The 26,233-nt window shown below is 33.5% G+C and overlaps 1 protein-coding gene across 1 annotated transcript; it reads left to right on the top strand.

The window, feature by feature from the left end:
• Window positions 1-11,516: 11,516 nt before the first annotated feature.
• Window positions 11,517-19,459, top strand: LOC125867181 (microtubule-associated protein 70-1-like). Its single transcript, XM_049547611.1, has 11 exons — window positions 11,517-12,090; window positions 12,171-12,256; window positions 13,238-13,303; window positions 13,391-13,561; window positions 13,653-13,823; window positions 14,100-14,255; window positions 14,353-14,499; window positions 14,629-14,700; window positions 14,786-15,316; window positions 15,400-15,587; window positions 18,931-19,459. The coding sequence occupies exons 1-11, from the start codon at window positions 11,847-11,849 to the stop codon at window positions 18,965-18,967; spliced, it is 1,869 nt and encodes a 622-aa protein (XP_049403568.1). The 5' UTR covers window positions 11,517-11,846; the 3' UTR covers window positions 18,968-19,459.
• The last annotated feature ends 6,774 nt before the right edge of the window (window positions 19,460-26,233 follow it).

Below are 26,233 nucleotides of genomic sequence, written 5' to 3'. Positions count from 1 at the left end.
TTGGACAAGTTGTGTATTATGTTTGAGCTTGATTCATCTATGGTATTTATGTATCATTTCTTCTTTTTTTTTTTTTGCTCCCTTAGTCCCGATTTCCCCCTTGATTATGCTTATCGCTTATGGTCATTTTAATTGCTTCCGCGACCAATGATGTGTAAGATACGCTATGAGGCTTGTTTGGGGTTCCTTCGGGTTCCCCATTCGCCGGTCACGTCTAGGCCCTAGGCTTGGGTCGTGACAATACCTTCCCAATAAGTATCTGTTAGAAATAGGTACACACATTGATGGGTTGACTCCACTAAATAACTCCTTACAGTAAATTACAAACTCCATGAAATAACTCCCTATAGTAAGTTACAAATTTATAGACCATTGGCCTGATTTATTGCTTATCTCAAAGAAGTTGGATAATACTAATTCCAAAAGTCTTAGTCCAAATCCTATAAAATATTTCATCCTATATTTATTTATATTATAAAATATATCAAAAAGTAGATACCTTTTCACATTGATGGATTGTGACTTTTCTGATGGGTTGTACTTTTTCAAAGAATTGTGACTTTTCAATGTTGGCCAAACTTCACAAAATTTTGGAGAAAATATTTTAACTCTCAATAAAATATATTAATAGGTACAAGTATCTTATCAAGTTGCATCAAAATTTATCCTCTCTTTGTTGTCTCTTCTTCAATTTTGATTAATCAAGAATGCTTAAAAAGTTTTCATGCCAAAAACAAAAAAGTAATTCAATATAAACTCATTAAAGATAAAATTTTACATATCATTGAATAACTCTAGCGTAAGTTGTCGTACAATGTGATGATAGAAGGAAAAAGCCCCCAAAAAGAAGTAGGTGTAACACATAAAAAAATTAGAACTAAGATTAAACAAGAGAGAAGGGAAAACCATGGAGGGGATCCACAGGCAGTGAAGAGGACCACGACCCATCACCCTGCTCTTAGTTGTTGCACCCAGAAAAGGGTGGGAAACCACGAACCATTAGACAGTCCCTGGAACCTCACACGGACCGTGGAGTGGCCCGTGAAAGGGGCACAGGATCACCCAAGCCCCTATGAAGGACCACAAACAACTAGATGGTCCGTGGAACTTCACATGGGCAGTGTAGTGGCCCGTGAAAGTGACACTTAAACCCACAAGCCACTGTGAAGAACCACGGTTTCCTAAACAGCCCGTAGAGCTTCACACGAGCCGTGAAGTGGCAGGCTTGTCAGACTTTGAGGTTTGAGTCAACTTCAAACGATCATATCTTTCGGCAAAAAATGAATTATGTGGCTCATGACCTATCAAATTAAAGATCTCAGAATCTTTTTACCAATGCCACTGAGTTTGCCCAACTTCAAGCTCAGAGTAAAAAGTTATGCCCGAAATAGTGAAGCCTTGTCGGGCAGAGTATCTTCACGACCCACTTGACTGGTTGTGGTGCTCTAGATGGCCCATGAAGCCTGTCTTGAAGTCACTTTGTCAGCTTTTAAGTCAGCGTCACATTGGTCGTTTCCCCTATGCGTTTGATACTTAAACTGCGTTGTTTTACTCAATCTAAGCCTAATAATCTAATCAGAAACTACCTAGAGCCCTCATTCTCCTAAAATCATCTAAAGAGGCGATATTTCTCACAAGCACAGACATAAGTCTTCTTCAAATTCAGCCCCGAAATCTGAAGGATTTCTCCCTAGTTTTGTCACCAAGTATGTGGGATTTCACTAGTGGGTTCTTTTCACCCATTAGGTCTCTAGAATTCAGTTAGTTCTTAAATTTTTCATAAATTGCTCAGACCTGGGGTTTCCAAAATCTTGGAGATTCATTTTGACTTTAGCTGCTATAAATCCACGATTCTAAATAACATGTTTCTTGGAAAATTTGCATAGTTTCATGTATAGAATTCAGAACCCTAGCTTGTATTAATTATCAATACTTATGAATTATACTTGCTAGGCAAATCAGTCAGAAAATCATGCTTCAGAACTCGAATGTCATGTCTTTCAGTATATTTATGTTGCATTTTAAGATAGCATGTCAGTATTTTGAGCTACTCGGTATTTCAATTGCATTTTAGCTATATACATATTTAGTTGAGAGTAAACTTAGCACCGAGTTGGATTAAGGTTCAACATACCCTCACAGTCATAGAACCACGTGCCAACGTAGGTTCAGAAATCCCCTTTGTTGGGCATCAATTTTTGTGATCACGCCACAGTTATGTCTTTATACCCCTGGCAAGGTATATTAGGTCCTCTCTATGGGGAGTGTACATCGGACTCCACGTTTAGCTCACGTGGTCTATGTCAGTTAATAGTAGCTCCCACAGTCATACTCTTATTGCATTGACCATGTAATCAGCATGTACTTCAGTATTGAGTTCAACATGTTATCTTCATGATTAGTATTTGGTCATTGTGTCTAGCTCAGTTTTTAGTTATACTAAAGTACAGCCTATTGCCATGCTCAGTCTATATTATCAGTATTATTTTGTTCTATTTATATCATTCATATTAGTATCTATATCCTACATGCTTAGTACATTCAAAGTAGTGACGCATACTTTGTGCTACATCGTTTTATGATGTAGGTTCAGGCGCTCAGCATCTAGATCATGCTTAGTACAATTTCCAGCCCACTCAACAACTTCATTGGTGAGTCCTCATAGTTCGAGGGAGTTTCTTTATGCTTGGTTTAGTTAGCTTACTTTCCGTCTTTCAGTATCTTTTTCAATTAGATGGGGACTTGTCCTAGCATCTCATAAGTAGTAAAGGCTTTTAGACATAGAGTCAGTGTTAAGTGTTTTGGGGTTGTTTCCCCCAGATATTCAGATATATTTTCATTTGGAGTCATTTAGTTTTGACTCATTTATTAGTTATGATTCCGCTTATCTTAGTTATATATTCAGTATGCTTGGGGTATGATAGACTCGGGTTTAGCTTGGGGTCACTTGTGATCCTAGGTCTCGTGTTACCTCTAGGGGATAGCCTTAGGGCGTGACAGTAGGTATAAACCGAAAAATTGTCATGGTTGTGATAAATTGTTTAACAATTGAGCAGTTGAATAGTTTTTCTTTTAACTTGTTGAATGGAGGAAAAAATAATAAGTCGATTAAAGTTTTGGTTCATTATTTCTTCTTGTGAAGATCCAAAGTAGACTTCCAAGGAATTGACGAAGTTCCACAGAAATTAGGGATGAAATTTTTCACGAAGAAGAAGATACAACAATGGGTATGATTTGCCTATTTTTTATAGGTCATTCCTAAAAAACGCATTTAAAGGGATACAAGAGTTGATGAAGCGGGTTTAAAGGTAAAAATAAAATAGGGATAAAAAACCTAAAAATATGAAGAAAAATATAAAAATAAATTCCTGAACTCTAAGGGTGCCGTGTAGGCGGGCTTATGACTCTTTATATATATATATATATATATATATATATGATTTCGACTTACATAAACAACATAATTTTCCGATGAAAGGTGTTCACTTGCACACTCTTAATAGGTTGTAGCTCCTCCCCTGTGAAGAATAGTCAAGTCTCCCATTTGCTACCCCCCCCCCCCCTTTTTTTGTTGTTGGTTTCTTTGTTTTATTGTTTTCCTCATGTAAATGTAATGTTACATTAGTTTTTGGATCAAAATAGTGGATCCTTCATTTCCTCTATTTACTTTTGTTTGATATGAAATATTTTTCCATCTTTTTACTATAGATATGGTAGGAAAATAAGTTCCTTGAAAATAAAAATAATAATTATTTTGTGGCAGATGACTAAACTCAATCATGGCTCCACTTTAGATCAACACCTATATAAGAAGAACAATGCATAACAAAACACAACTTTTTCCTTTTCTTTTTTTGTGGGTCAGTCAATTAATGATTTTTTGGGTGAAAAAAATGTGGTTTTTAAAAAGATAACAAGTATGTTGGTTATAGTTTGCTCTTCAATAATACTCTCTACTACATAAAAAAAATACATAATAAGTTGCAAAAACTTATTGTACAGGTGCTTGGCTAACTCCCTTGAATTATGTAATTTTATGTTTAATTGGACTTATGTTTAGATATTTACATATGATTTTTTGAGTGAAAAAAATGTGGTTTTTAAAAAGATAACAAGTACGTTGGTTATAGTTTGCTCTTCAATAATACTCTCTACTACATGAAAAAATACATAATGAGTAGCAAAAACTTATTGTAAAGGTGCTCGGCTGACTCTCTTGTATTATGTAACTTTAAATTTAATTGGACTTGTGTTTAGATATTTACATACATAATATTCATATGAAAACACTTATAATCAAGTAAACAAAATGAATTTGATGTAAGTTTAATGCAATTTCACCTATTGTGACGTATTTCAACAATATTACCCAAAAAAAAAAACTATTTTTTTCATTTTGAAATTAAAAAATAAATAAAATTGAATTAAGTTAAATAAACCAATAAAACTCCATCTCTATAAATCCTCATTCAAAATATCACGCGGATAATAATTAAGTTGAATGTAAAATATGTGAAATAGATCACCTTTAGAAAGAAGAACAATAATATTAAACACGTACTTTTTTTATAAAAAAAATTATACCTTCTAAACTTAGATTGACATTGATATTTTAGGGGATAACTTTTACGATAATTTTCTTTTTGAAAAATGTAAGAAGAGAAGTTCAATAACATGTTTGAATAAGCCACATGTAAAATTGTTTTTAAAATAAAAAAATATGTGCATCATTTAAAGAGTTTTTTATCCAAAATATATGCAAAATTGGATTGACCCAAATAGAACTCTTTTAAAAAATATATCTCAATTTAAATGGATGATTATATTATGTTAACCGCTTTCAATGCAAAATTTAAAATATATAATTATTGTAATGACACTTTATTGTCTTAATAATGTGGTTAACTACGTTAACCACTTTCAAATAAAGAAATAAAGAAAATTGTTTTTCTTGCAAAAGTGACTTTCATATAAAGTAGTTATTAGATTTTATATTGCTGAGTTGTCATAATTTAAATAAGGGTGCATCGATCGGTTCAGTTCGGTTTACATATTATTAGGTCAGTTTATCGGTTTTCAATTTTTAAATATGTCAAATCAATAACCAAACCAGTAAGAAATTGTTTATCGATTTTCGATTTATCAAATTTTGGTCCTTAACAGTTCAATTTTCAGTTTTTGATTTAACCAATAAGAAAATGTTCATTTAACAATTGTATGGCTTCCCCAACAATTTGGCGCGACAAGACAATAATGTAACTTTACTGAATTCTATAAAATAGAAATAATAATAACTAACATTAAAAGAATTATATTAGTGTAACAAAAATAAAAGAACTAGGACAATAATGTGAATTGAATGCTAAAGGGCAAAAGTAGTAACCAATAAGGTATTCATATTAATATTAAATATTTATATAGGGGCAAAGTAGTAAATTACTACTATATTAATGGGTTATCGATTTACCCAATAACCCAATATTAGAAAAGCAATATTGAATCAATAACTTGATATTTTTTTAATAAAACCAATAAGAATCCATTAACAAAATAACTCAATAACAATAACTGAATAGCATATTTATGGTTCGATTTATTGGCCAACTCGATTTTTGTACACCCCTATATACAGTTACCGAAACAAATCAGAGAAAATAAGGTGAACGCCGATAGTTTTTTTTTTTTTTTTTGGTAAATAGGATATATATATAAGTAATTAGTCTGGCGATGGAGTTAGCCTCCAGCTTAGTTTGATACATTGTTTGTGACCATTATCTGGTCATTGATGTTCAAATTACATTTAGGAATCTTCCTAACAAAGCAAGTCCCTACAACATCTCGGGTTCGAGTCCTGGGTATAAAGAAAATCGCGCACATGTCTTGGTAAAGCCTTTCACTAATTTACCTATATGGTCTCTAAACCCCCGACATATGCCCCCTTTCCTGGGTCTCGAGGTACTGATCCATCTGTATTAAGCTTGAGAGTTCCTTGAGCTCGGGGTGGGGGGTTCTACTTAATATGGACAACTGTCATGCTAGTTTTAGGCATCTTGGTTTCCGCAACAATGAAATTGTATTAAGCAGGGTTGTTCGTGGTTATGGTTTAAAAATCAAATCAAATCGAACCTCAATTTGAACCAAACCGATTAAAAAAATCGATATTTGATTTGGTTAGGTTTGGTTTTATATTTTGAAAAACCGACACTATTTGGTTTGGTTGTGATTTTACTAAAAAACAACTGCAAAAATAACCAAACCGAATCGATAAATTAGATACATACATTTTATATATTATTCATAAATAAATAATAAATATTTTGTTAAATTTTAATCAAATTAAGTATTTAACTTTACCAATTTTTGCTCAACTATTACAATCCTAAGTCCAAGTCCATCAAAATCCATTACTTTAGTATTTACCTACCCTACCTCACATAAGATAGTCACACTCTCTTAATTGAATCACTTTGTTCATTTAATAATAACTCTAGTATTGCTTAATTGCTTAATTGAACCGACAATACCGAAAAAAACCAGAAAAATTGTACCAAATCGAACCAAACCGACAATAACCAAACTGACGGTTATTTTTTTCATTTGGTTTGGTTTGGTTTTAGAAATTTAAAAAATCGACTAGATTGGTTTGGTTTTGGTTTTGGTTTTAACCAATAATCGATCCAAATCGAACCACGAACACCCCTAGTATTAAGTATCTTATCTTTTCACTGTTAATTAGTTTAAAATAATTATGTGTATTTTTTTTAAATAAAATAAAATTATCTTTAATTTTAACGTGTTAATTTATTTTATGTTTTATTTAATTTTCTTCACTTATTTTGATATCCACTCAAAATCAACTTATTTTAAATATAAGATATTTGGAATTAAATTTGAAATCAAATCAAAAGGAAAGACAAAGAAAAAAAAAAGTAATTAAAATCAAATAAAAAGTATTTTCATGACTTGACGACAATCTTTCAAAGATTTTCTTTATAATAAATTGAGAGTCACATAATAGAGGAAAAAAATACAACGGTCATGCAATTTAATTATTGAGATCGTGAAATTGCATAACCTTCATAATTTTTTCCCTCTATTTTATGACTCTCAATTTATTACCAAGACAATCGTTGAAAAAATGTCGTCAAGTCATGAAAAGACTTTTTCTAAGAGCGCAACAAATAATGAAAAACATGTTTGCTCAACTCTTGATGCAACTAACTTATCAAGTGCTATTATGTCTCTTGATCCTCTTGTGCAACAAGGGAAAATGTAGAAGTACCTTCATAGATTATGACTCAAATCTCAGAGATATGCCTTAACTAAACTAAGGTTCTATTACCCCTGAACTCTTTTTTTTTTTTGTAATTTTGTACACCTTTTTAGCTTACGTGGCATCCAAATATATCCCACGCGCATCAACTGCGTGGAGTCACGGGGTGTGCCACATAAGGAAAAAGGTGTATAATATTATATATAAAATGAGTTCAGGGGGTAATATAACTTTAGTATAGTTAAGGTGTGTCTCGGAGATTTCGGTCATAGTGTAACGGTACTTGGGAGAAGCAACAACACTGCCAAAACCAACTTCTTTGTGGTTCCTTACTGGTTCCAAATTATCAAAATGTTATGATAATTTGTTCATCCTTTAATTTTATGTTACCATTAATGCATATAAATTATTCCTTATTCAAAAAATTTACTCTTTTATCTAAATTAATAAAGAGGGATAATGCTTAAGTATCCTTAGAATTATGACGGAAATTTCAGAGATATACCTTAACATAAGTAGGATCCTTTTAACCCCCTAGGTTATTTTAAAATGAAATAAATACACCCTAAAAGTTGGTGTGTCATAGAGAGTGTGTACATTCTCTTGAATGAAAATGATGAGTGAAAAAATAGACACATGTCATTTTTTAATTGGTAAATTTATAACTAGTTAGTACACAAAATTATCGATATTAAAACTTACATATATTGAATTATTTTCATTTATTCTTTGTAAATTATTTATTTTAATTTCTTCCTCACCTAAAACTTTTTGATTTTTTTTTTCTTACATTAATTTCTTATCTTTCCACTTTTAATTATTATAAAAGAATTGTGTATTTTTTTCAAAAAATAATTAAAAAGTATCCTTTAGTTTTAACATTTTAATTTTTTATGTTTTATTTGATTTTCTTCACTTATTTTGATATCAGTTCGAAATTAACTTATTTTAAATACAAGGTATTTGGAATTAAATTTGAAATCAAATCAAAAGGAAAGACAAAGAAATAAAAAAGTAAATCATATCAATAGAAAAGTAAAAGAGAAAAAACATGAATGAAGGTTAAAAAAAAAAACATAAGAAAAATTTAAATACAAGGAAAACTTTTTTTAAAATTTATGTGTATTAACTTAATTTAAATAAAAGATGAAGAAAATAAGAAGATCTAAAAAAATTAAAATAATAATAATTTTTTTAAAAAAAGCTAAATTATTTTGTAAATAAATATAAAAAAATATTTGCATGTGTGGCAGACGCATGTGCACAAATACAACCAACTTACATTATTGAAGGTGACATGTCATCATAGAAGGTGCTTGAAAATACGAGAAAATGAGTTCAGGGGGCAATAGGACCCCAGTTAACTTAAGGTGTGTCAATGAGATTTCGGTCATAGTTCGGAGGTACTTATGCACTATCCCTATTTTTTGTCAACTTCTTAAATAGTTCCAGCAAATCTAGCTATTAATCATACATGCATGCAAGAATTCAGAAATTTTACAGAGTTACCAACAACTAAAAGCGCATCATTAATACTGACAAAGCACATATTCCAAACATAGAATAGAAACTAAGTTGATTAAGTCACATAAGGATCCAGAAGTTAGGATATGAACAAGAAAGGAAGGGGAGTAACACACACATGTATACATAAGAGTATGTCCTTAGAAGGGGGTCATTACAACTGCTTTAACAAAAATTTTGTTGATCTATATTAGCACACAAAAACTTTCACCAAAAGTCAAAGGTACAACGTCATCTTTAACATTCAAGCATGGAGGTCAACACGGAATCCAAGCAAAATTGGGTATAAAGCACAAAATCAGCTCACACAGTACAAAAGAGGGTCATATCTAAATGGAGTAAGAAGCATAAATAAAAAAGGAGGAAAAGGTCCTTGTGTTCGCATTGAGAACTCCAAACAACTACCTTTGTAAACTCCAAGCATTGGTGGACAACACATTACCTCCTAATTAACGACAGAGGAAGATCAAATGACAATGAAAGAACAAGATAAGAAGGAAAAGGAAGGAAGAACGATTACCTTTCAGTAGTGAATGCCTTTGTGTGAGCTGTAGAAGACGGAGAAGAAGAGGTAAAAAAAAGAAACAGATCCACAAAAGGAGGCGGCGAAGGGTGAGGCTCTAGAGACTGTCGAAAGGAAACATCTTCAAGCCAATATTGAAAAAGGAAAATGAGAAAGAGGCAGTTAAGTACTTTCCTTATTATCTATAGAAGGTTCGGTGCGGATTGGGCTCCTTGTTTTCAGATATATCTTTTTTTATCATTTTTGTTAATTTTTTGGCCCAATTGGCTAGATTGATATGTTGGTTGATTAACATTAAATAAAATGGCCCAACAGGCCACCTAAAATTTGAAAAAAAAAAAGTTTCAAAACACTCGCAAAATATAAAGGAAAATAAGATAAATAAAATAACTATAATATGAATAAAAATGACTTTATTAATCTAGGAAAAAATATAAATATATTTCAAACCAAGTAAAGTAGTTATAGAAGATAACTCAATGAATATATATTAAACTACTTCAAATCAAGTAAAGTAATTGTAGAAGATAACTCAATGAAATATTTCAAAATCAAGTAAAATATACACTATAGTTGAAATTAAATTTCTAATGCTATTAGTTAGCACTTCTGTGAGTTATAATATAGGAAAAAGTTTCAAATATACCAACAAACTTTGAAAAAAGGTTTATCTATATCATCTTTTAAAAGTTAAGCTCATCTCTATCATTGTCGTTCAGCAAAGTGTCCGTTTATGCCATTATTGTCAGGACCCGAGCCTACACCATGGACGTGGTCGACGCTCGAGAACCATTGCTAGTCCCAAGCGAACCCTCATCTTGGTTGACTACAAGTAGAAGACTAACTCAAACATGCACAAGCATCAAACTGAAAGAAACGTTTAACAACAATTTATTGAACCTGAAACTCTCCTAATATACTGAGTATGAAACACAAGTTTTCTATAAAACATCTGAAATTGAAACCATGAGATGAAATCAGCGTAAAATCACATGTCCAAACGTTTGTTCGTCTTCTCAGTCATATGATCAAGAAATGCAAGTTTAACGCGAGAAAGTTGTTTGTGATATGTGAGAGGATTATATTAAAGACTAGTACACTACAACTTAAGTTCAATTTTATTTTTATTGAATAAAATTTGATCTATAAATGTTATATTTTTTAAGAATAACTTTGTGTTAGTGTGTTATGTAATTTTATAAACTTTTACTTATTTGGTATGATTGTATAAAAAATTGAGATAATTTTAATAATTTTACAACTTATGGGTTTTTATGTCAATAAGAAAACATACCACATAAAAGATACAAATCGCATGTCCTAACAAAACTACAATTTTATCTCATGATTTCATATTATAATTTCATATCCCATGACAAAACGGACCATTAAAAAAACAAATAATAATACAATTAGAATAAATAAATCATTATAGTAATAACGTGACAATTAAGTTGAAAAATACATTATTTGCCACATTAGCATTAAATAGTAGGGGTGTGCTTTCGGTTTTGATTTGGTTTTATACTATTCGCTTTGGATTTTTTGGTTTTGAAAAAGTGTAATTCGATCGAAACCAAAATAAATTTTGTTTGATTTGGTTTGAATTTTTTGATTTGATTATTCGGTCTATGTCATTAATTTATAACATAATCATAGTTATATTTGCAATTTGAAAATAGATAAATATACTAGAAGAAGTAATAATATTAAATCTCTCAAATATACTTTCTAATATAAATAAAAAAAAATAAAATTTAATATACAATACTTATAAGTACACCATTATAGATGTCAAAACATAAAATATAAACTTAATCATAATTAAAGACAATAACTAAAAAGGGACAAAAAGTGATTACCTCCTAGTTAATTCTAAACCCCTCTCTCTCTCTCTCTATATATATATATATAATTCTTTTTTTTTTTTCGGTTTTTAAATTCAAAATCAAACCAAAAATCAAACAAAACAAATTATTAATCCAAAGCAAAAAAAAACAATCCAACTTAAAATTTAATTTGATTTGATTTTTCGATCTAATCCAAGTAATGTACATCCATATTGAAGACTTTTAAATTATCAAGTTTAGGGAGATTATTAAGCTAAGATAAAATTTAAATGTGCATTAAATAAAAACAAAGTATAAAAGGGTTTTTGATAAATTTAGTAGTAGAATATTCAAATATGATTAAGAGGTAAAAACAGAATAGTCACAAAAACAGTCTTCTTCTCTCTCACTCTTATGAGATAGAGTAGGAGTAGTACAAATTTGTTGAAAGAGAAGAAACGAATAAAGCATTTCAATTTTCATCAGCACTGTAACACAACACCATACATCAGTTTGATTTTAGGGTTGAGCACCTGAAGAGAGAGAGATGGGAAGGAAGCTTTCTCAACTCTACAGTCACACTAGTAGCACATGAGTTTATCTTCAAATAAATAAATAAATATATACTCACTCAGTTACTTTAGTATCTATATGTTTTGAATTTGATGTGAGATAGGATAAAATTACACAGATCGAAATGGCGGAGGATGGAAGTGTGATGGAGACGCCGGAGATGATTTCCGGCGAGAACACCGGCAATGCGAGAACGGCGACTAATGAAGTTGCCCTTACACCGACAGTGTCGGGAGGAGGAAAGGGTACTTCCCGGAGAAGGATGTCGGTGGTGAGGCCCAGCCTCGACGCCGACGAGTTCATGACCCTGCTCCACGGGTCGGATCCGGTGAAGTTGGAGCTAAATCGACTGGAGAATGAAGTCAGAGGTTTGTAATGTTAGCTGGATCCAACTCCGATTTGGTTCTCGTTTCCTTGCAGTGAATGATACCGGGTCGTTTTCTTTCAGATAAGGACCGGGAACTCTCGGAAGCTCAAGCGGAGATCAAGGCATTACGGTTGTCGGAACGCCTACGAGAAAAGGCTGTTGAAGAGGTATAGTAAGCAATATTTGAATATACAATGAGAAAATCTTATTTTGTGCAATCGGAAATTATGATATAGTATTTCTTTCTGGAATACAACCACGACATTGTTTACCATTGTTGACTGCTAGTAAACTCAATTTCAAAAGGTGAATTATTTTTTTTCCTATGATTTTGATTTTTTTTGAGGTAACTGAATGCAAATAACTAAGGGAGGGTATGCATTGGTTGTGAAGTGAAAAGATAATGTGTTTTCTATGCAAGGAAATGTAGGATTTATTGTATCTGTTTTGTTCCAGAAGTGTGAAAAGTGAAATTGTAGGATTTCAATTGTCACATTCTGTTGCATGTGTTTGGACCTTAAAAACCAGCAGGTACTTTACTCGTACAAATTTAATCGTGTTTGAATGTGATTTGCAGTCATTTAACTTAGTACTATTTTTTGTTGTTATTTCTATTTGAAGAATCGGGAATCATGATTAGTTCTGTTTTAATCTTTTGAATATATCAAGGATATTTTAAATATGTTTTATTTGACCTGGAAAGTTAAATATGTGTCATGTGAAGATCTGAATATTGATGCAATATCCAAGAGATTTATAGAAGAAGAAGATGAACTCTTGTGAAATCTCCTAAATTTCTTGGAAGCTGCATGGAAATGCTCTTTGGCTAATGTTTACTTTCTGGGGGGTGAGGTAGAGGGATAGGGGTTGGGAACATTTCTGATAATGAGAAGGTCGGTTCATGCTCTCACGCATAAACTGTAAGACTTGAGAATGTGCAATCTACTTGTTGAAGCTAGGCATATCTAGATTATGGTTTAATTTGTGCTATGGTTTTGGCAACAGCATTTTTGCATAAAATATCTGCTTGTTGGTTTTATTTGGCTATATCTGATTGTTTCTGCTGTAGTGAAATGTAAGCTACTCATAGTCTTTAAAAAAAATGCTCATATGGTATTTTTCCTTGTCCTATAACCTGTAATTTTCAGCTCACTGATGAGTTGACAAGGGTTGATGAGAAGCTCAAGTTGACAGAATCACTTCTAGAAAGCAAGGTACTAATTCAGAATCTTCTTATTATAGGTTCTTCATTTTTTTCAGTAAACTATTTTATAACTTACAGTACTTTTCTTGCTTTACAGAATCTTGAAATCAAGAAAATCAATGATGAGAAGAAAGCATCCATGGCAGCTCAATTTGCAGCGGAAGCCACTCTTCGAAGGGTCCATGCTGCTCAAAAGGATGATGATATGCCGCCAATTGAGGCCATCCTTGCGCCTTTGGAGGCTGAACTCAAACTTGCTCGTCATGAGGTGTCTGCCTGCGTTTCATGTCTGTAAATGATGCTAAAGCTCAGTCTACATATGAGGATGCTTTCTTACACTTTGCTTTATCTTTTTCCAGACTGCGAAACTACAAGATGATAATAAGGCATTGGATCGTCTTACCAAGTCAAAAGAGGCAGCTTTACTTGATGCCGAAAGAACTGTGCAGTCAGCATTAGCAAAGGCGTCTATGGTGGATGACCTTCAGAATAAGAATCAAGAGCTGATGAAACAGATAGAAATATGCCAGGCATGTTGATGATTCAACTATTGGTTCTGCTGCTTAAGATATTGGATCATTTAGGTGTCATTTGTTATAAGAAAATGTTTCAATATTTTCATGAAATATTTGTTCTAGTTTTTGGGAAAATTCTCTTCGCCCAGACATGAAATATTTGTTTTTTTTTTCTTTTAAAAAATTGAAAGAATTTCATGAAATATTTTGTCACCCATATTGGAACTAATGTCACCTTAGTGTTTAGATGCATTCTATTTCCACTTATTCTGTTTCATAAACGTACATCAGGAAGAAAATAAAATTCTAGACAGAATGCATCGCCAAAAGGTTGCAGAGGTTGAAAAACTTACCCAAAGTGTGCGTGAGCTTGAGGAGGCTGTTCTGGCTGGTGGTGCAGCTGCTAATGCTGTCCGGGATTACCAGCGGAAAGTTCAAGAAATGAATGTAATCTATCTGAGAAAGATTTTTTATAAATATTTTTGATAATTAATATGTCGAGAATACTAAATGTTTTGATACATATGCTAATCTATTCTTCCAGGAAGAAAGAAAAACACTTGACCGCGAGCTAGCACGTGCCAAGGTAACAGCTAATAGGGTAGCAACTGTGGTTGCTAATGAATGGAAAGATGCAAATGATAAAGTAATGCCCGTGAAACAGTGGCTTGAAGAGAGGAGGATTTTGCAGGTATGGTAGTTTCCAGGGCTTGCCTTCTATAAGATATGGAGATCCTGTCCTAATAGAACTTACTGCATTATGCGCATGTGGTTTAATGAGCTCATATTTCTCATCTAAGCCCTAAATCTTGTACTGCAGGGTGAGATGCAACAACTACGTGACAAGCTCGCAATCACTGAACGAACTGCAAAGTCAGAAGCCCTGTTGAAAGTAATATTTTGTCCAATAGAAAGGGCACCCGAAAATGGTTTTTGATATTATTTTCACAAGTTTTTAACTTCTATCCTTTACTCAGGACAAATATCAATTGAGGCTCAAGGTCTTGGAAGAGACATTGAGACCATCAAGCACTAGCTCTCGCAATACAACAGATGGCAGAAGTTCAAGCAATGGTCCTTCACGTCGGCAGTCACTTGGTGGAGCTGAAAGTATCTCCAAATTGACCTCTAATGGCTTCTTACCAAAGAGATCACCTTCATTTCAGTTGAGATCTTCTGGGTCCAGTACTATTCTGAAGCATGCGAAAGGGACCTCAAAGTCATTTGACGGTGGCTCAAGATCATTGGACAGGGGTAAAAAACTTCTGAATGTAACAGGTCCAAATTTCAATAGCAGCAAGTCTGTTGATGGAGCTAAGGATAATGAGACTGAGAGTACTTCTTGGAAATCAAATCAAGATGAAAAACTCACCGACCTACCAGTAACCGAAACAGAAGATACTGTGCCTGGACTACTATATGACTTACTGCAAAAAGAAGTAGTTGCTTTGAGGAAAGCTGGCCATGAAAAGGATCAAAGTCTTAAAGACAAGGACGATGCCATTGAGGTTAGACTGATTTCTTGCTCAGCAAAGTTATGGTTTCTTTACTCAGATGTTTGTGCTAATTTTGATTGCATTCTTGGGATCAGATGTTAGCTAAGAAAGTAGAGACTTTAACAAAAGCCATGGAAGTTGAGGCCAAAAAGATGAGAAGGGAGGTTTCTGCCATGGAGAAAGAGGTGGCTGCTATGCGTGTCGAGAAAGAACAAGAAAATAGGGCAAAAAGATTGGGAAATTCTAAGGGTCCAGTGAACAGTTCTCAGCTGCTACCTGGAAGGTATGTCTTCAATATGATTATCAAACAATCCTCAGTTAATTCAATTATGTACAATGACAAACATGTTATTCTTGTTGGATCCAGGGAGAGAGAAATTAATATTCCTTCTGGCATACTTGCAATATATCTTCTACCTCTGCCTGGATAACTCGTCTTGCTATGTCTAAATGTCATTTTGTGATCTAATGTTGTGACCTACTCCCTCCATCCACATTATTTCATTTTTAGTCCGTTCCAAAAAAAATGATAACTTTATAAATTTGGAAATAATTTTAACTTGAATATCCCATTTTACCTTTAATGTCAAGCTTTTATAGCCACACAAATGTGTTTGATACCGCAAGTTTCAAAGTCCCATAGCCACACAAATGTTATGACATGTTTAAGACCACAAGTTTCAAAAGTCTTTTCTTTATTAAACTCCATTCCCTGGCAAACTGTGCCACACAACTTCAAGCCGAGTGAGTATTAACAAATACTAGTTGATTCCCGAAAAGAATTAAGGAATATTCTTTAGCCCTTCTTATATGCTTTGAGATGATGGGACAAGTTATGTACTTGTATGCATGTAACCTCCAGAGTATGTCCACTCTCTAGCTTTACTGGTTGTTTTCACCATGTTTACAGTTTATTAAGTGATGGAAAGTGGATGTGTTTTTGACACATTTGTTGCAAAGTTCCCACAGCCCTTGTTGTAATAACTTGGCAATGTTCAAATGTGTTATCTTAATCTGAAAGCTTTAACTATATCTTTAACATATCAATATACATTTGTGTATGTTGTGTAGCTGGTCAATGTCCATAAAGGTTACTGACATGATTCTTTGGTAAGCCTTGACAGAGATGAAATATTGCTATTTTCATTTGGGATACATATAGACGTAACAATTCCTTAGTGTTCTGTAGACAGTTTGAAGTGTATGCTAGGGTTCTGAGTTTGTGAAGTGTTCTGGTAGACAGTTTCAAGTGTATGTTAGGGTTCTGAGTTTGTGACCTTGTTTGCTTTTTGAAAAACGAGAGTGATCACTCATAACTGTTACCTTTCTCAAAAAAAAACCCCCGGAAAAGGGTCATAGTTGCTCCTCAACTCTCAGAAATAGGTTATATTTACACCTAGTCATACTTTTTGATACATTTACCCTTACCATCACTTTGGGCACATATTTTCCCTTGGATGGTTGCTAATATTATCCTATGTGGTGCTTACATGGCATCTATGTGGATATATTTTTTAACATAATTAAAATTTACACTTGAATTAAATATTCTACTCACCTCAATTTTTAAAATTAAACCCGCTTACCCCCTCAAAACATTTTTTGTAAAAAAAAAATGGATACAGAAAGAAAATGTAAGGTTGTGCACTATTCTAGAGCTAATGCAACTCATCTTTTCACTACTAAATCTATCTTTAGTGTTATCAGCTTTAGTATCTTCATGAGAACTACCCTTCAGGGTGGCCCAGTGGTTTGGGCTTGGGACTTCATGTTGGAGGTCTCAAGTTCGAAACCCCTTGCAAGCGAAAAGCAAGGTCCCTTGCCTTTTGGGTCGAGCTCGTCGCACCGGGCTTTCCTAGTGCGGGAACCCTTGTCATAAAAAAAAAATCTTCATGAGAACTCTTCTTCAGTGGTATGAATTCATCCAGTTTTGTTCTGATTTTCTGTATTGCATTGATTCTTCTCTTAGAGCTATAATTACAACAATCACTAGAGGAAAATAATTAACACCCTCAATCTGCCCATTCACAGTACTTCACAAAAACGAACAATAACATAGTACTAAAATACAAGAACAATCTTCAGAAATCTATTTTTTACCATCTTTTGCCTTCCATTCACAACTATAATAAAAATTTACTCTAGTAATCAATACCCAAAAGCATCAGAAGTCCTAAAAATTCGACAACTTACAATGTTGATTTGAAAAGTTGTACAAACTGATATACGGGTATGGCCTGATGACCAAATGTTTTCTCTCTCTGTATAGCATTTTCTCTCTCTTTATCATGTTTTACGGGAAAAGGGAATAGAAGTTGATCTATTGGGTGGGTCGGGTTTAATTTAAAAAATGGGTTGGGTAGGATATTTATTAAAGAGTAAATTTTTTAATTATGGTAAACATATACAAAGAATATGACTAGGCGTAAATATAACTTATTTTTATAAGTAGAGGGGCAAATATGAGCCTTTTCCGAAAAAAAAGAAAGAAGAAAAGACGAGTGATATATGCCGTCGACCTGAATAAATTTCCCAAAGGTGTTTGGGTCATCATCTTTGTGGTAACTGTGTTGTGCGGGATGCCTTACAACCTCTGTTTTCTTGGAATCTGCGCTTACTTGAAAAGCATTTTAATCAAAGAAGAGTAAGAGAATCCTCCCTGTTTCTGAGGTTCCTTTCTTTTTTGTTAGGTTGACAGTAGTCATTTCATGTCACTACCTTGTCAATGTACGATGGACCTCTTCACAACCTGGTTCATACACCAATACTTTATTTGAAGCTAAATTGTCACCTACATGGGCTCTCCTCTATGTTTAGGTGCTGCTATGCTTCTGACTGGATTTTAAGAGAAAAAGACGGCGGGGGTGGGAGCACAAACCTAGGAGTTCATCATGCTACTGCTCTGACCTAAAATTAGATGGTAGAGTAGGAATCAGAGTAGATCTCCGCGAAAACTTTTGTCACAAACTTGTAGTGCTCCTGAGCAACCCAAAGCTTAATATGTTAGTTGAAAAGATGACCCTACAAGTCATTTGCCTAAATTTTACCTAAAGACCCGTGGCCAATACTTTGAAATTATGGTTTGAGACACTGTCTCATGTGTAGCTTCCTCAGCAGCTTAAGAAGGCTGCTCCTAAAGAGGGACAACAAGTTTTGTGCCTGAGAAAAGCTTTGAACACTAGGTCTCATGCCTTGAAAAATGATCTTTCAGAGGATTTCGGCTGCTAATGTAAAAACTAAGGTGGAAGTTCTAATTTTTTCCAGAGAATTCTGTTGCTAAAGATTAATTCAGCTGGGAGTTCAATGGTTATGTGGTTTATCCAAGAAGGAAATTCTGATTCATCACAGCTATGGTAACTGTTCTTGCTGTTCGGCTATCTAAAACATTAGAAAATGGCGTGGTTTCTGAGTAGCACACAGCTGACTGTCTTTTCCTTTGCCACTGAAAATTTTGGTTTGGTTAAGCTGCTAACAAATTGAATTTTCTTTAACTGTAGTCATTCATCTTTGGAAGATGATACTACTACATAAGCTGAAATTGCGACTTGCACATCTTCATTTGTCGAAGATAATACTGCATAAAGTTGAAATTTTCTCTTAACTTAAAAGAATCTTATTATCTGCAGGAGTGTAGCACGAAGTGGGTTAACACGCACACAATAACACACAAGGGAACCTATATACTGTCTTAAGAAGCAACTCCGTATAAACCTGAGGAGTTCCTTGTGTACCTTACAAATCCCCTATTTTACCCCCGTAATGGTTGATTGTAAAATTGGAACAAGCATGCCAATGACTATGATGTTTCTGCTCTGGTTGGAGCAAGAAATCGATATCTTCAAACATGGAGATAGGCAGTGAATCTTGGTGTGCTTCTGACTAAGAAGACTACGGTCCGGTCCCTCTCTGCTTACAGATAAGCAGGAAAAGAAACTCAAGATGTCAGAGTTGAGCTAACCTTTTGGCAGAGAACAATTTGTGTGACAGTTGGTTTTGTGGTTATATAGAGTAGCTTGTTGGCATTTACTTGGTCTATTCCGTTTTCATGTTGTTTGCAGTCTATAATTGTAATCTGCAGCTCTAGTGTGATGTGTTATTGGTTCAGTTTTGTTAATATTGTTGCAATGAGATAAATATGCGAAATTTTTCTCCGCATGTTTCGTTTTTTAAGTTTTCTATTGCTATTTCAGTTCAAAACTTGTGGTCGTATGAGTTTTCAGGCTAATACAAATGATTTGTCCATCTTCTGACCTATGTACACGCTTTTGAAACTGAATTGCCTTTAGACTAGTCGATACAAAACCCCTACTTGGATAATCATTATCGTGCTCTCTTTAACGGTGTATTCTCAGGATAATCAGATGCTCTCTTTTTTTGAAGCAACTTTAAGAATGACACCTTTCAATTAAAAATAAATTGGGGTGTTTTTTAATGCTTGGTATTGTGGACCTTTTAGAATGTAGGGAGTGCTGGGATGGAGCATCATATGCTTGTGTCAGGCAAGCACATGGTTGTAGTTATCTGGTCAAAATGAAAGCCTAGTAATGATTGGACCTTTAGCTTTGCGGTTTCTTGCGGAAGAAATGAGAGCCAATTACAAATTAAAAATTAAATTTATGAAATGAATCTTTTCAGATTTTTTATTGTAAAAATGAAAAATTCACATCATTTTTATTTACAGAAAAAATCATTTTTATATTTGAGATAGCTCAGCTGGTTTATAGGGTGATTATCCACACAGATGATTCGGGTTCGATCCCCTGTCAATGTCTTGTCAATGTCTTCTGAGCCGAGTCAATCGTATAGGGCTTATTTACACACTGGGGAGGGAGGTGGGGGGGGGGGGGGGTTTACCTATGACAGTGTGGTTTGCAGACAGTTACACTGGGGGATTTATCCAGTGCTCACCCAAAGGGCAGATGTTGTGATAAAAATTGTAGCGGCGGCGGGTTATCTTGGGGTTTCGAAAAAAAAAGTTGTTTATAAAGCTTGTTCTCCCTGTTGTGTCAATTGATTCATGCTTTCTTCACGCTATTTCACGTGCTTTATGAATTCCTTGAGTCTAAGTTAAGGCTCCCACAGTAACTTAAAAAGCTCTGCAAAGTAGTTATAAGGCTTAGGACTTGAGGTCACTTTTTGGGCCATTTGGGATGAACTTGGTCTGCCTGTCAGAATCTTTTCAAGGGAGAATTATACATACCTCTTGCCATTTTATTAAGTACTTGTGTTGGGTACCAAGAAAGGAAAATATTTCCAACGACCAGGTTACATTTTGGTTCTCCCCAAAAATATAAATTCTTCCCCACATTTTTTTTTTTTTTTAATCCTTATTGTTGATTTCAAATTACTTATTACTCCAATTAACACTTGTACATTCTCACAATTTTAATTTGTCTGTATTAGTTTAACTCGGCACAAATTTAAGTAAATAAAGAATGTTTTTTAATCTCTTAGTCTTAAATTAAAGATGTATGTAATATATCATAATGTCTTTTGGTTTAAATAAGCCATGCAAGATATTGGATGTAAAGAATTACCTCTCCATCTCAATTTATATGATGTAGATTGACTTAACACAGAGTTTAAAAAAGAAAGACTATGTAATTATAAAATAAGTCATAGATGTTTGTATGACTATAAATAATTTCATCAAGGGTAAAATTAATATTTTAAAGTTCAATTGTTACAAAATATAGAAACTGACTAAATGAAAGTAGTCATATAAATTGGGATAGAAAGTGACATTCTTTTGAAATAAACTAAAAAGGAAGTAAGACACTCAAATTAAATCGGAAGGAGTATTATAATTTGTCATGATTCGAATTACACTTTGATTGTGGTCGACACTCAGAATAATTGTTGGTTTCAAGCAGACCCTTTGCCTGACTTACTACTATTTTGAAAACTATATCAATCATGCAAAAGCTTTTAAAGCATGAGATCAATAACTTTATAGTTGAAAATCTAATATTTGTATAGTATGCATGTGTGTAAAATAATGGTGAAAGTTATAACTTAATTGACTCGTCTATGAATTGAAGATAGATTACTGGGACAAGATCCAAGGCTACTTGATACTCTATCAATGACATAAACAAATTATGATTACCAATTTACCATACCGTAAAATCTTGAGATCAAACTTCAAAATACCGAATTAAATTGGTATGATAATGATATAACATTTTAAAAACTGAATATCAAAATTACGATATCAAAATTTTTAAATATGGTACCGTATCCAGGGACTTTGAATTAAGGGTGACAAAAATGTGTCAAAATAAAATGACGGTGAAATAAGTCTTAATTATTGAGTGTAGGTGACAATTATATAATTAAGGATTAAGGATTGTTGAGTTGCCCTCAAGTTTATAAGTTGGCAGTTTGGTCCATTGCATTAAATGAGGGGTAAGAGGGTAAATGACTAAAACTTAATTTAACCAATTTTGGTGGGAACCAAAACTGGAGGGAAGCCAGCGAGCAAACTAGATTTCCCCTCGCCTCCCGCCGCCATCTTCTTCTTCTTCTTCGCATTGTTGGGCTTTGCTATAGTCCTTGTGCTTCTTCTTGCCGCTGTAGTCCTTGTGCTTTATTCTTCTTGAATCAAATTTAGCTAATCAGTGGACCATATTTCGTTCTGTATCAATTGGAATTACTTTATAAGTGATTGTGTTCACACACAATTATTTGGTAAGTAAAAATTATTAGTTATTGGAATCATCCATCATCATCTGGGTATAACCTGTAATTTTTTCAATTTTCAACAAATGACTATGTATGTTGCAACAGTTGACTATTGGAATAGATTTATAGTCTTATGTTGCAACATAAATGATACAATTGCAACAGAATAGACATGTATTGCAACATATAACTTACACAAGTTGCAACATATGATTTATGTGCCGCAACATAATAGTTATATGTAGCAACATATGACTTACATGTTGCAACAAAATAGCCATATGTTGCAACATATAACTTACACATTATGTTATAACATGTGATTTATGTGTTGCAACAGAATAGTTATATGTAGCAACATATGATTTACATATTGCAACAGAATAGCCATATGTTGTAACATATAACTTACACATGTTGCAACATCTGATTTATTTGTCACAATAAAATAGCTATATGTAGCAACATATGACTTATATATCGCAACAAAATAGCCATATGTTGCAACATATTACTTACACAATTTGTTATAACATGTGAATTATGTGTCGCAACAGATTAGTTATATATGTAGAACATATGACTTACATGTCGCAACAAAATAGTCATATGTTACAACTTATGACTTACATAATTTGTTACAACATGTGATTTGGATGTCGCAACAGAATAATTATATGTAGCAACATATGATTTACATGTCGCAATAGAATAACAATAGTCATATGTTGCAATGTATGACATACATATTTTGTTACAACATGTGATTTATGTGTCGCAACTGAATAGTAATATGTAGCAACATATGACTTACATGTCGCAACAGAATAGCCATATGTTACAACATATGACTTACATGTCGCATTAATAGAATAGTCATATGTTGCAATATATGACTTACACATTTTGTTACAACATGTGATTTATGTGTCGCAACATAATAATTATATGTAGCAACATATGACTTACATATTGCAATAAAATAGCTATATGCTGCAACATACGACTTAAACATGTTGCAACATGTGATTTATTTATCACAACAAAATAGTTATATATAACAACAAATGAGTTACATGACGCAACAGAATAGCTATATGTTGCAACATATGACTTATACATTTTATTTAAATATGTGATTTATGTGTCACAACAGAATAGTTATTTGTAGCAACATATGACTTACATTTTGCAACAAAATAGTCATATGTTGCAACATATAACTTATACATGTTGCAACATGTGATTTATTTGTCACGACAAAACAATTATATATAACATCATATGATTTGCATGTCGCTTTATAATAGTCATATGTTGCAACATATGACTTATATGTCGCAACAAAATAGTCATATGTTGGAACAAAATAGTTACTAATAGTTTTTTGAATTAATTTCTTTAGTAGTACTAATTGTTTTTTTAAATTAATTTCTTCAAGTACAATAAATGGAGGGATTATTTGTAGGGATTGATTGTTGTGGTGAATGGATCGAGAAGAAAAATCGATATATTTGACATTAGAAGGATGGTAAGAAAAGGGGAGGGTCGGTAAGGATGACTGTTTAAATAAATATTTTGTATGATGATTTTTTGAATTTAGTCATCCAAAGTTGTGGACTCAATTGTCAACTGAAAAATGTTGTCATGAGTTATATTCCCAATTTTTTTCATAATGAGAAGGTATTATCTTTTAAAATAACTGATCAGCCAAGTTTACTTGTTTATTTGGTAGGAGCAGTGAGACCACCCATATTAAGAGTCTACGTGGCTGAAAATCCTATCGAGGAGGATCATAAGCTAGAAGAAGACCAACAAGATATGTTAAATGATGAATTTGATGTTGTGGACATGGATAATCACGATGGTAAAATTGGAAAAGATGAAATGCCGAACCTTGAGAACAACAATCCTTCTATACCTATTATTGGCAGCAACAATCCAGCTTCTTCTCAATCATCACGTGTGAATAATCTTTGAGATGATGAAACCGATTTTTATAAGGGAATGACATTCAAGAACAAGGAAGAACTAGCAAATTCATTGAACATTGCTTGCTTGAAAAAAGATTTTAGACTGAAAAAGGTGATCAATTCTCGTAATGTGTTTTCTTTTAAATGTTCATATTCGAAGTGCAATTGGTGGCTGAGGGCTGTGAAATTTACAAGTAGCGACAAGTTTGTCATTAAAACCTATGAAAAGTATCATGTATGTGGTTCAAAGCATCTTACGAGCCATAATTCGCATGCCACAACAAAAACCATAGGTAAATACTTTGAAATTAGGTTTCCCAATGTTAAAGGCCCATCCACAAGAGACATGTCTAATCAACTCCGCACAAAATTGAGTTGCAAGGTGTCACGCCCCGAGCCTACACCTTGGACGTGGCCGACACTCGAAGACCATTGCTAGCCTTAAGAGAACCTTTGGCCTGGCCTACTGACTCAGCGGAGGACTCTAAACATTATTGCAATGATCAAATGAACTTAGTGAAATAACTTAGAAGTTTAAAGGTCAACATTCAACTTGGCCAAAATGGCAACTCAGGTCTTATGAAATGACAATGTAAAGTCATTTGACTACTAACTATCTATGAAGCCTCTAAAACAAAGAGGGATGTCGGGACATGACCCCCGATCATCCTAACATATGAAAGACTAGAAAGCAAATAAAGGAGTCATCCGGGATGCAATGAGGCTCACCAACAGACTCTGAGTGCTCAAGCTGGATCAACGAGGCGTTGGATATTGATCCTGGTTACCTTCTGCATCATAATAAAATGCAGGCCAATTAACATCAGTACATTGAATATACGAGTATGCAAGTTGGAACACTAAGACAAGATATAAGCTTGAAAAGAATCTGAAGAAACACTTACCTTGGCTCTCCTCAACTTCTGAATAACTTAACTCAAATATAAAGCAATAATGCACATGCAATATATAAAGCTTACAAAACAATTGAAAACATCTTAGTTCGTTAAAGAAAATGCAATAACAAACTCAACTTTACTCAAATAAGAAAGTTATATAGATTCTGTGAGAGATTCTCTAACTGACAACCACCACTATGAGCCTAAGCGGTGATATATCGTCTTGTCCACGCTGCCAAAACTGTTCTATACTTTGCCTTCATATAGCACTTACTTAATTTAGTGGATCCACTAGCTTATGCTAAAAGCATCTTAAGGAATATCTAAAAAGTATGATCCTTTACTATCCATGATGACTACATGGCTTATGGAGACTTGAGTTAATATGAACTCGCATCCCCATATTGGTGCTCAATACTACTCCCAAAATATACTTAGCTTATATGTTTGTAAAAACAAAACTCTTTCTTTGATTTGAGATAATTACTCAAAACTTAGCTTAAAAGCTCTATTGGAATCGATGTTCCCTTTCTTTCTCAAAATGTGAAAATATTTATAAACTTCTTGGGAATACTTAGTTCCCATATACTCCTTTGAAGAGATGGACTTCAAATTTTTACTCTTTACTTAACTTGAAACTTAAGTCTTAAAACAAAGTTAAAACATTTGTGAAAGACTTTTGAAAACTTTAAGAACTTATCTTGACTTACCTCTTTGACTTCTTGACTTGACTCCTAACTTCTTGACTTGACTCTTAACTTTCCTTGAATTGAATTATGGATTCAAGGATTAGGATTTGTGATAGGAAAGATCTCATGATGTTTAGGAATGATTTTAGATAGCTAAACATGAGAAATTATTGAAATATCAAAACTTGAGGGTGGGTCCGCAACGCGGAGAGGCATTTAAATTTCAGTTTCAAAAATAAATTTTTAGGAAAAACACTCCGTGGCTGCTCCGCAACGCGAATCACTTTTCCCAAATCTGGGGCTGGGTTCGCGACGCGCCACCACCTCCCAATTTCGTCTGACGAAATTTTTTCTTCGTTTTCTAGTCCCAATTCACCCAAACTCGATTCTTTTTCTCAAATTCCTTTTAGATACAGATACCCAAAAATTGTACCTAAGAACCTAACTTGAAACAACTCCATAATACGACGTAACGATCTCAGAAACTTCCCCATATTAGCCAAATTCAAGAACAACATCAAATCAATGAATAGATATCAAAAACATCAACTTCTAAACTCATTTAGGACGAATCATTGCTGAAATAAATATGCTTGGCATGTGGGATAACGATCCTAACGTTATGAAAACCTCACATACCTGGTAGGAATAAATCCTTGGCGAAGACCACAACTAGATTGATCG

This window comes from Solanum stenotomum, chromosome 6 (assembly GCF_019186545.1).
Source record: "Solanum stenotomum isolate F172 chromosome 6, ASM1918654v1, whole genome shotgun sequence".
Lineage (NCBI taxonomy): Eukaryota > Viridiplantae > Streptophyta > Magnoliopsida > Solanales > Solanaceae > Solanum > Solanum stenotomum.
Note: the sequence above shows the minus strand (reverse complement) of the source record. Positions and strands in the feature narration are given on the sequence as shown.

Coding starts and splice junctions, on each gene's coding strand:
- LOC125867181 (XM_049547611.1), top strand. CDS start 11,847: ATGGCGGAGGATGGAAGTGTGATGGAGACGCCGGAGATGATTTCCGGC. Junction 14,500..14,628: donor AAGAGAGGAGGATTTTGCAG/GTATGGTAGTTT, acceptor CTTGTACTGCAG/GGTGAGATGCAACAACTACG. Junction 15,317..15,399: donor ACAAGGACGATGCCATTGAG/GTTAGACTGATT, acceptor TCTTGGGATCAG/ATGTTAGCTAAGAAAGTAGA.